This window comes from Scheffersomyces xylosifermentans (genome assembly GCF_036884685.1).
Source record: "Scheffersomyces xylosifermentans strain CBS 12540 chromosome Unknown RJT20scaffold_4, whole genome shotgun sequence".
In the NCBI taxonomy this organism is placed as follows: Eukaryota; Fungi; Ascomycota; class Pichiomycetes; order Serinales; family Debaryomycetaceae; genus Scheffersomyces; species Scheffersomyces xylosifermentans.
The window spans coordinates 197,054-207,984 of record NW_027042942.1 but is presented as its reverse complement, the minus strand read 5'-3'; the positions used below and the strand labels follow the sequence as shown (position 1 = coordinate 207,984).

Here is a 10,931-nt window from a genome sequence, read left to right as displayed (position 1 = left end):
ACCAAACAATACAACTTTCGGACTGGCCTGTAAGCTAATACTGCCATCATTCTATGCCCCTTAAGACGCCATGTTAAATCAATAGTTGCAAAATCTGAAGAGGCGCAGTGAATGCAGTACCCTATTTTAGCTAAGCGTATGGAGGCAGTACATCTTAAGAAGTAATGTTTAATGGTTATATTTCTGGGAAGCTGCCGAGTCCCTCGGTAATAATGTGTTACATAGCATTGTCGTTAGGGGGGCTTAATGGTGGAAATGCACTTGGCTGATTATTTCTATTTTAAGAACGGATAATTGAATTCATGGAATGTCTATCAATCCGATTTTTGTTGTTTCTAGATGGAAGAAACTCCACAAAGAAGAAGAGAGGAGTTCTTCTAGATAACTCATAATGACGGTTCACAATAAAAATCTGGTCTACAATGGTAAAGCCTATTATCATGGTATCGTGTATATATTCGTGATGAAGTAAACTAACGGTAGCCTCTATACTGGTTCTTGTCTTCTTCGAAAGACAATTCATCAGAAGCGTACGGACGTCTGGTCTCAAATGGATCTACTGGTTCGTAGCCATTGTTAGAAGTGAAATGTGCTCTTTGTGGCTCTCTGGTTTGTTGTTGAGATTGGTATGGTGGTTGATATGGCGGTTGGTAGCCTGCCAGTTGTCTCATAGGAGGGCCTGTTGGTGGATACATGTTAGGGTTGAATGGTTGAGGTTGTTGGACAACGTATGTTGGTTGATTTCTTGATTTTCTGCAACAGCAGCAGCACAAGGCTTCCAAACAACTAGCTCCCAAACATAAGCATTGAACTAACGTGACGAAGATCCAGATCAAGAAAAGACCACCGAGACATATCAAAACAATAGCAGTGATTTTGCATGTTCTGTTGGCCATACAAGTGTCCCAGCTCCTGAATGACTGAGCAGTGGACATGACGTCTCTTTTGAGGAGTTCTGGGATATACATGGTGAGATTGTTTGTAGTGAAAAGTAATGTAAAGTAACGAAAAAAAAAGTTAACTTTCCTCGAATGCTGTTAAAAAGACGATGATAATAGGTAGTAATGATAATATATATATATCACTGGGGATGATTGTATTATATACCTCCTCCAAAATATTAACAAATGTACTGCACAACCATAATATTTATATCTGGCTCTAAAGTTCCTCCCATTCTTCGTTAAAACGTCAGCATCATAGACAATACCTAAACTCAGTGCCTGGTTACTGCGGCGGAGTAACATCTCGCACCGGCTTTATGCAAACGCTGGTTGATTTGGTGTGTATGAATCCGATAACGCGTAGCATCGCGGAAAAGAGAAATAAAAAGGAATGATGCGGCGCAGTCTATTAATAGGTAGGACGGAAGAGTGATGTAAGGCTGGTGAAAAGTCATGAGGAGCGAGCCAGCACTGTGCATGGTGGCATGGTAATCTCTTGGGTGGGATAGTGAGGGAGTCAGGGGGAGGGGGTATCATGCTACGAAGGAAATGAGTTGTGGCCCTGAAGAAAACTTCAGAATGACTGAGATTAGTAGTAGGCTAATGAATTGTAAGGAGTGTAGGGTGATGAGATCAGTTAGTGAGCGATTTAGGTAGCAAGAGCACAAGATAATTATTGGCTAGATAGAGAAACTGGCATCACATTTTTGTGAGGGGTTTATTACGGCCGTTCTGTGAATAGGTCGTTGCGGACTACTCTGCCAATAAAGTCGATAATAATGAGAAATCGAAGGGGTCGGGAGATCAGTAGTTTCTTTTCGTCTTTTCGTCTCCTTAATTAAACATTTACGCGAGACCTCCATTGCTTTGCTTAGGTCTGAAATCTTCGTTATGGTGCAATATCAAAATAATTAAGGGACTCTCGACGGAGTGTTCCGTGTAGAGTAATATTACATGGATCAGTCATTACATTATAATTTGGCTGCGCGATGATTAAATCAGAATCTAAAATACTCTCCAGCCTTACAGAAGATTCCCAAAGCATCGTTTTCCACATACGATGACTGTTGAAGAGATAGATTCATATAAATTACGTCATCAAACATTATTTCTTCCTCTGTAAGTTTCTTATTTCGCAGTAGGTATCTCAGCGTAGATATCTGTGATAGAATGCTGTAACCGATGATTCACTTCTGGCGAAGTCACTATAGATCTTAATACTAGAATTGTAGTTCAAGGCATATCATGAACTCTGAAAGAGACACTTGAAGACTTCGATTCTACATAACCAAATCCAAGACATCCCAGACAAACACATCCACACCGCAAGTAACCAAGGTCACATGAAGTTTGGCACGTTTTACCCTAAATTCGCGTGATTAGGATCACGTGAACATAAGACTACTTCAAATTTCAGAATCTTAAATGTTCACCCAAGTAGGTTGTATAGTGTAGTGGTTATCACTGTCGGTTTTGATCCGACCAACCCCGGTTCGAATCCGGGTACGACCTTATTTTTTTAACTTTCTGTTTATGTTTTCACGTGACTTGAACTAAAATGACATCCTTCAGCTATTCATGAATGATAATATGACAAATACTACTGTTCTAAGAAAGGAAATTGAGTAGCGATGTCGTCCGACAAGCAAGAAACCAAGTCTGTTCACGGTCTTATTGCCTATTTTTTGAAGAATAATCATTATCATGCAACTTTAAAGAAGTTTGAGGAAGAACATGGTAAGCCAATAGACCCTAAGAAGCTTCCATCTTCAGATGAAACTCTAGAAGAAATTGTGAACGACAGAATAAACTATAATGAACTTAGAAAACAATTTGAACAAATAGACGTTCACGAGGAGTTGAGCGTTGAATTAAAAGAATTAATAGGATCTCAAATCGGCCATTGGACTGCTCCATATCCTCATATTGGAGTTGATTTAGTATCGCCGAAGATTAGCAGTTTAGTGCTATCCTCTTGTCACGATGCTAAGACCAATGTCCTCTTCTTGACGACGAATGACTTTCGATTAATTGGAATAGATTTGGAATCGCAAAAAGTTATATTCTCACTTATCAATGTCTTAAACAGAATTGTTATTAAGAAGATCTTGGTTGATGGTGACCACCTCGTTTTGGTGGGAATGGATGGTAAATTTTACAATTACACATACACTTTTGGCAATGGAGAGATTCAGTTAACGCGTGTAGCTGAATTCCAGGCACACAAGCGATTGGTAGTTGATGCTAAGTATATCGTATTCGAAGGTCAACAGTATATTGTATCATTAGGATGGGACTTCTTTCTTAAAGTCTTCAGAATTGTGGGAGACGAATTCGAATTTCTCTCAGAGTATAAATTGGCGACTCAGGGTACCAGCTTTGATGTAGTAAACTACAACGACCAATTGGTGGTCGTACTTGCAAAAAATGAAAATACTTTGCTAGATGTCTTGACAGTAGATAACGGGAAGCAGTTAACTTTAAGATATAAAATTTCACTTAATGACGCGGAATTCTCTTCATCAAGCTTTTCCCCAAGATATATTGCAATTCAACAATTGGGTGATTCGGTACCTCTAATAGCTGTTGGCACATCCCACGAACCGTACATGAGGCTAATTGTCGTTTCTTTAAAAGAGTTGCCCAGCTTAAAGAAGACAGAAGATGAAAGTATCCAGATTAAGAGAAACCAAATTCTCAAAAATTTCAACACATTATCTCCTCAAGATAGGTACTCGCAAGCTCTTATTTCATGGAGGGTAGCAGATGAAAAGAGCATCGGAGTGTGGGTAGCGGGAGAAGATGGAGTAGTGAGAGGAATAGATTTGTTGGATGAGAAGATTGTTGTAGAGTTGAAGGCTCATTCCGGAAAGATCAAGGACTTCCTTTCTTTTGAAAATAAGGACAAGAAGGAAGTAATTATTACCAGTGGTATAGATAAAGACATCAAGCAGTTCATCGTATGAACCATAGAGATAGATCATATTGAACTGTTGATAAAGAAAAATAAGACTAGGCGATTTTATAGATTAGTGAAACAAAAGAAAAAGAGTAAAACACAAAATGTAGTAAACCATTAAGAATAGTTCTTTGAAAAGGGATTCTTCTTGTAAATGCAGCTTACCAGCACCCTTTTACAATGAGCTAATACACATTTTCTCAATTGGATTCATTTATTTGCAGACTCACTGCAAATGGTCAAATGGAGCTGCAGTACACCAAGAACAGGCACTATGCATGCCTAATGTCTCCAACCGCAAGAGAGGACTTTCGTAGAATAGACAACATATAAAAAAGAGAAAAAGCTCCACTTTAGGATTTAATGGAGATAAGCAACAGAATCATTAGCCATGGGACCCGGTAACCAGACATTGCAATAGCCATATTTTATTTATTTTATTGTATATAACACTACCCCATAGACACCGAACAGATCGATGTTTTACTCCGCATCTGTTGCCGATATCGAAAATTGAGTTGCGGCACGGGTCTTATAACCTTGTTTGGACAATCATCTTTCCATGGTAAAGATTAGAACTCAGCAAGATTATGCTTAACCCACGTAGATCTCACGCCATACTCCGCGTACCATAGAGGTATGCTGCACCACACGACGATGGTTGGAGGCTTTTGTTGTTGTTGGGTATCAATCATACCCGTGTTGAACTGGGTCTCAGATTTCTGTGGGGACAATCCTCGGAAACCGGCGAAAATAGAAATCGCTTGCATGTGTAGTCTGTGGCCGACGTTCCTCGGTAAATCGGGGCAAACCAAAGGACAGGGACCGGAGAATGAAAAGTTAGACTGTGGGAAGCTATTAACATAGGTACAACCACTGATGCCAATGCACGGTGTTATATCAAAAAAGTTGGAGAATTCAACTGAGGATACCTACGGGTGCATATAGCAAGTTTCTACCATTGTATAGAATCAATGTGATTGCTTGTGTTGTGTTGTGTTGGTATATATATATAATCCTCATCGCCTTGAAATCAGTGGCTCGCACTTAGAGATTCTTCCCCTTCTTGTGCTACAGCTATTCATATTCCTATTCTTGTTATTATTATTATTATATTACGAATATAGAACATTTGTTCGAGACTGCTGTGTTTTGTGTTGCATCTCTGTCTTTTTGTCTCCATTAGCCTGTTAGCCCGTCCTAGCATTTTATTTCGACTTTCTGCGGGTATACTCCTTTGGGCAGAATTCTTTTACTAGGTAGCTGAAGCTCGGCCGTTATCAATTTCAGTTATCCGGACCCCTCTACAAATCACGAAAAGACGCTTCCTCGTTTTTATACTTAGATATATATATAGAGAGCATCCGCTAGAATTATCTTTTAGGTGCTGTGCAACGACAACCTGGTTTTTGTTGTATTTATAACTATACACTATTATTTATTGGCTTTCTACGTCATCTACGCTAACCACACAAGAAACCATACTTTCAGCAACTTTCACTCATCTAAACAGACTTATCCTGTTTACTAGCATTCATTTTGATTCATAACATCGGATTTCCACCACAATGTCTCTTACACCGCTAGAAAAGGCTGCCTCCGGTGCTTTGGCTTCCGTTATCGCAAATACCTTGGTCTACCCTTTGGACTTAAGTAAAACGTTGATCCAGACTCAGGTGAAAAAGCATCCTAAGACTGAATCCGCCTCCCCATCAGACTCCGACTTGGAGGACTCCGTATACAAGCAGAAGAGCACGCCTAGTGGCGATTTGAAATATAAGAACACTCTCGATGTGTTGAAAAAGATCTACGCCAAAAAGGGTGTTTTGGGATGGTACCACGGTTTGTTCTCATCTATCTTGGGAACAGCAGCCCAAAACTTCTCTTACTTCTACTGGTACACCATTGTTAAGCGTATCTATGCTAACATGTACAAGCACATTCCAAACCACAAGGCCAACACTTTGACAGAGTTGTTCCTTGGTGCCGTGGCTGCTGCTATTTCACAGTTATTCACTATGCCAATTGGTGTAGTGACTACTCAACAGCAGACTGACAAGTCTCATAAGACATTGTACCAATTAACCAAAGAAATCTTGGACCAGGACGGCATTACTGGCTTATGGAGAGGCTTGAGAGTATCTTTGGTGTTGTGTATCAACCCATCGATTACGTACGGTTCGTACGAAAGATTGAAGCAAATTCTCTATGGTAACAAGGAGTTCTTGGGCCCATTAGAGAGTTTCTCCATCGGTGTGTTAGCCAAGTCTTTGGCCACCGTAGCCACACAACCTTTGATTGTGTCAAAAGCCATGTTACAAAAGAAGTCCAAGGTTAGAAAGGAGGGCGAGAAGCCTCAACCAGGTGACGACGACGAAGATGATATCAAATTCGACAGTTTCACCCATGCATTGGCTCACTTGTGGAAAACAGAGCAATTCCACGGTTTATACAAGGGTATTGCTCCTCAATTATTGAAGGGAGTTTTTGTACAGGGTTTGTTGTTCATGTTTAAGGACCAAATCGAGATGTTATTCTTGTTCTTACTACACTTGTTGAAGAAGAAAAAGTGATTCCAAGACGTTGATCGTGTGGATAGTGACTAAACGATTAGAGTACTTTTAGAATACTACGTTGTTTTCCGATGAGAAATTGTAAACCGTAATGTAGAGATCCATAATTTGCAAAGCATCTTCAATATGGAAAAGATTCGACTATGAAGTAGTTCTTTTACTGCTAATGATTATCTAATGATTATCTGTTTCTTGAGATTTCTAAGGCCATTTTCGTATATCAATATTCAGATCATTTCTTCTGTTTTTGGCTCTAAGCGATAGATCTAATCCTATGCAACCAACACTAGTTGACTTCTTGAGCAGACATATATGTACGGGGTGATAGCCGAGAATTGGACTAAGTTAGAGTGCTACTGCGGTAAGGGTGTTTTCTTTACCCCACCTTTTGGTCGCAACACTGTCAAATTTTACCTAATGTTATTTTTTAGCGCGTAGAAGTTTCAATCAGGAACTTACGTAAGATGAGGGACAAGACAGGAAATAAGCAACGAGGCTGGCTGGATAGATAACGGTGGGGAATGATAATGAGGAAGTTTTAAGAGAAGTATCTATCAATCAAGTCAGTATCTTGCTAATAGGACAATATGATAAGAGGAAAGAATTGCTCGATGTTATCATATCAAAAGAATTGAAGTGTACCCTATTGGCTCACGTCTCTTGACTCCTTTCTACTATTGTGCACAGCAATTTGTTATGTAACCTGCCACCTCTACCTCTATCATCTCCATCACCACAGTCACTAACTGTGGTAGCAACAACCCATCCAAACATTGTTCTGTTTTTTAATGTACCAATTCGCACCCAATTCCTGATTTCTAGGGCTTCAGCCCTCATCCCTCAAACCCCATCACGTGTGCACATTTTGCGTGTGCCTACCACCAGCACTCTCCTCCCTGTGCACTCCTCCAATCCCGTGCTTAACTATGAAAAATTTTAACTATGCGCGCTAACTAAATCACTTACAGTGCCATATTGTCGTACACAGAATTATCACCAATTGTCAGATTTCCAGGTAAAAAAATTTATCAGAGATTTTTCTTCTTCAGTCTTCTTGTCTAGTTAATCACCAATAGGAATAATTAATCATGGGTAAAGGTAAACCAAGAGGTCTTAACTCTGCTAGAAAATTAAGAGTTCACCGTCGTAACAACAGATGGGCTGACGAAGCTTACAAGTCCAGATTGTTAGGTACTGCTTTCAAGTCTTCTCCATTTGGTGGTTCTTCCCACGCCAAGGGTATCGTGTTAGAAAAGATCGGTATTGAGTCCAAGCAACCAAACTCTGCTATCAGAAAGTGTGTCAGAGTCCAATTAATCAAGAACGGTAAGAAGGTCACTGCCTTCGTTCCAAACGATGGTTGTTTGAACTTCGTCGACGAAAACGACGAAGTCCTCATTGCCGGTTTCGGTAGAAGAGGTAAGGCTAAGGGTGATATCCCAGGTGTCAGATTCAAGGTCGTCAAGGTCTCCGGTGTTTCCTTGTTAGCCTTGTGGAAGGAGAAGAAGGAAAAGCCAAGATCATAAATGCTCCAATCCAAAGAACACAGATTATCACTTACTACATTTATCAATATATCTTATAATAATATCAAGTTGGTAATTGCTGTATAATTCTTAGCTGTCGGATTTATGGTTGTATATTCTTAAATTTACGTGTATATTGAAAGGTTTTCCTCAAGAGGTAATGCATACATTTATAAAATGGATGACTGTAGAGTGTAATGGAAGACGTTAAAGTGGAGCTTATATAATGGTTACAAAGGTGAATGAAGAAGAGGAAGTAATATGATAGTCATTCGATTCAGACTGTGGTACGGTAAGACCTCTCGCTTTTGTGATTTGGGGAATAAATCTGTACTGGGTGTCATTAAATGGAATTTATGGACCAGGCTGCCTGTCTCGTTCTTTACATTACAGTATGACCTTGCCTTTCTATATTAATATCAATTGAATTTTCCATTCATTATTATACAATATTTATTTATGCAACGGTGTCGATACGTCTCTTTTGGACTCTACCAAGCGAGTTGGAAGCCAAGGCTTCAAAAGGCATAACATAAGAAGATTTAGATACCCAAATTTCTACCTTCAATCGATGGACCACCCTTCTTGGAAGTCTTCTTCTTGACCGACATCAGAGTCAATTTCTGATTGATTCTTCTGAATCTCTCGTCGTATCCTCCACCTCTTCCGGCTTGTCTTCTCAATAAACTGGCATCCACTCTAGGAGCGATCTTATAGGCTGCAGTTCTGGCACTAGGAATGGCAGCTCTCTTTCTTCTCTCTGCATTTTCTTCGTATAATGTTCTGGCTTCCTTAGGCTTGTTACTCTTTGCAGAAGCCAACTGGTTGGTGAATCTGTTCTTGTTGTACTCACCGAATTGAATAGTACGGTCCTTGTAAGAGTCAGATTTGTTCAAAATAGGTCTTGTCCAGTCTCCAATAAGTCTGTCGACGATTTTCTTCAAAGTAGGTTCCGTTCTCTTGGAACGTTGGTAAAATACAAGTACCTTCCCTATACCTGAAGCCACGAGGTGGTCTGTTTTTATTGGTAATGTTTCTAAGGAACCAATAAGCTCCTTTTGGATCTGATAAGCAGGCATTGATGCGTCAGGAAGTGGTTCTAACCACAATCTGACAGCTTCCAAGAGGTTATTATCCAAAATGGAGATTGCTAAATCTGCTCTGGACAATATATCTGTGACTTCTCTTAACAACTTCAACTTTTCTGTTGCGATCTGTCCTTGAGAATTCTTCTCGACGTCGGAATTTGCAGCCTTGATCATCTGGTCTTTGAGATAGTCGATCTTGTCATCTTGCATTCTTTCCAAATCATCCTCGTCTGCTTTTCTACGCCTAGTTGACTTAGTCTTGATGGCCTGGTCCATCTTCTCTTCTAAGAGTGCTCTCTTTCTCGCTTGTGGGTCTTGGTTATCATAGAAATCATTGCTATTGTTATTGTTGTTATCATAATCTTCTCTTGGGGCGCTTATGGTTTCTCTGACTTTGGTGTTGTCTTCCAATAAGTGCTTCTTTGCCTTTCTGACTACCTTTTTCTTGGTTTGAGTGGTCTGTCCGTCTCCATCACGGTTGATTTTATGGGATTTTATTGAGTAAACGTTGTCTTCGTCATCGTCATCCTCGTTGTATTCGGCATTTTCATCGGCATTGTCGTCGCCGTCCTCTTCGCCTTCATCTTCATCATATGATTCGGGAACAAGGTCTTCGTGTTCGTCAGGATTCACCACTGTTTCATCCTTCAAATCAGCTATTTCAGCTTCAAGCGACTGACCACCAGTATCAGACATTTTTATATGTTCTATATTGAAGTGAATGTGCTTAAGAGAAGAGTAAATTGATTGTTACTAGCCGTATACTGAGTTCATTAAATGAAAGAATGAATGGATGTCGGTGAGAGGATGTCGGATGTCGTGCGATTAGTTCTTAAATGCGACATTTATATATGTTGGTGGATGTACGATGATGACAGAGGTGGCGGCGGGGTATAATGAAGCCACCAGATTGCAATTGGAGATATAGAGAGTTGTGGTCAGAGATGTAACATGCCAGATAATGTTGGTTAGAGGAGAAGAGAGAAGCATTTATTTGGCGTGTAAATGTAAGTATTTTGTACTGAGGATCTTTCTCAATTTGTGAGGGAAGATTTTGCAACAATTACAGAAAAAAATGCTAAACATTGAAGAACTCTTGAATTTCATGTAAAAGGCTGGCCCAGTTCAAAAATGTTAAAGTTAATCGAAATAATAGGAAGTAAATAGTAATTTGTTGGGAAGAAAGCTCCAAAAGAGGTCTTCCAATGAATATTTGATGGCAGGCTCTTGTTTCTTGCTTCATATAACACCAGCTCGGCAAATATAACCACACTATGAAGTTCGTATAAAGACGCAGTTTCACATAGAATAGAGCAATTCAATTGACATTGATAAGAAATTACAACTCTCTTGTACTGTTGTAGTCTTTTTTTTTCTTACATGTATTCCATATCGAGTTCCTTATATTTTGACCCCTTTGTCAAAGTTCCCTATAGGGAGTTCCCTTCTGCTTTTTCTACAGCTTTTTTCTATAGCTTTTCTCTATAACTTTTTTCTTCTACTTTTTTTCTACAGCATTTTTTTTCCACCGATTTTAGCAGCCATCTGCTGATCCACTATAAAAAAACTCCCATTACAAGTACATAAATACACCATAAATACAATCACCACAAAATTAACTTTCCAAACCAAGCAAACTTAAAACCGTCTTTTTTTCTTCCTTTTCCATTTCGTAGACAACACAATTTTTTTCACAATATCTTATCTTCACCACTACCACTACCATCTTATCATCCTCTCTTGGCTCTTCTACGACAATGCTCCCCACCACTTCCACCAGGTCGTGCCTTCACCCAATCCGTCGCCACGGCAAAATCTCATTTTTCTCTGAGTTCTCAATT

At 39.6% G+C, this 10,931-nt stretch overlaps 5 protein-coding genes and 1 non-coding gene across 6 annotated transcripts; 4 read left to right on the top strand and 2 right to left on the bottom strand. All coding sequences in view use genetic code 12, as the record gives it.

The window, feature by feature from the left end:
• Positions 1 to 191: 191 nt before the first annotated feature.
• Positions 192 to 1,113, bottom strand: RJT20DRAFT_41308 (uncharacterized protein). The gene has a single exon (XM_064920045.1). The coding sequence runs from the start codon at positions 966 to 968 to the stop codon at positions 474 to 476; it is 495 nt and encodes a 164-aa protein (XP_064774114.1). The 5' UTR covers positions 969 to 1,113; the 3' UTR covers positions 192 to 473.
• Positions 1,114 to 2,384: 1,271 nt separating this feature from the next.
• Positions 2,385 to 2,456, top strand: RJT20DRAFT_t89. Its single transcript has one exon. It is a non-coding gene; the product is annotated as a tRNA-Gln (tRNA).
• Positions 2,457 to 2,484: 28 nt separating this feature from the next.
• RJT20DRAFT_127799 (uncharacterized protein) lies at positions 2,485 to 3,996 on the top strand. Its single transcript, XM_064917088.1, has one exon. The coding sequence runs from the start codon at positions 2,576 to 2,578 to the stop codon at positions 3,908 to 3,910; it is 1,335 nt and encodes a 444-aa protein (XP_064774113.1). The 5' UTR covers positions 2,485 to 2,575; the 3' UTR covers positions 3,911 to 3,996.
• Positions 3,997 to 5,121: 1,125 nt separating this feature from the next.
• Positions 5,122 to 6,550, top strand: ANT1 (Ant1p). The gene has a single exon (XM_064920044.1). The coding sequence runs from the start codon at positions 5,472 to 5,474 to the stop codon at positions 6,474 to 6,476; it is 1,005 nt and encodes a 334-aa protein (XP_064774112.1). The 5' UTR covers positions 5,122 to 5,471; the 3' UTR covers positions 6,477 to 6,550.
• A 760-nt stretch (positions 6,551 to 7,310) lies between these two features.
• On the top strand, positions 7,311 to 8,184 carry RPS23A (40S ribosomal protein uS12). Its single transcript, XM_064917087.1, has one exon. The coding sequence runs from the start codon at positions 7,565 to 7,567 to the stop codon at positions 8,000 to 8,002; it is 438 nt and encodes a 145-aa protein (XP_064774111.1). The 5' UTR covers positions 7,311 to 7,564; the 3' UTR covers positions 8,003 to 8,184.
• RJT20DRAFT_127795 (uncharacterized protein) lies at positions 8,185 to 9,852 on the bottom strand. The gene has a single exon (XM_064917086.1). It carries the CDS (start codon positions 9,784 to 9,786, stop codon positions 8,545 to 8,547), a length of 1,242 nt encoding a protein of 413 aa, XP_064774110.1. The 5' UTR covers positions 9,787 to 9,852; the 3' UTR covers positions 8,185 to 8,544.
• Positions 9,853 to 10,931: the final 1,079 nt, after the last annotated feature.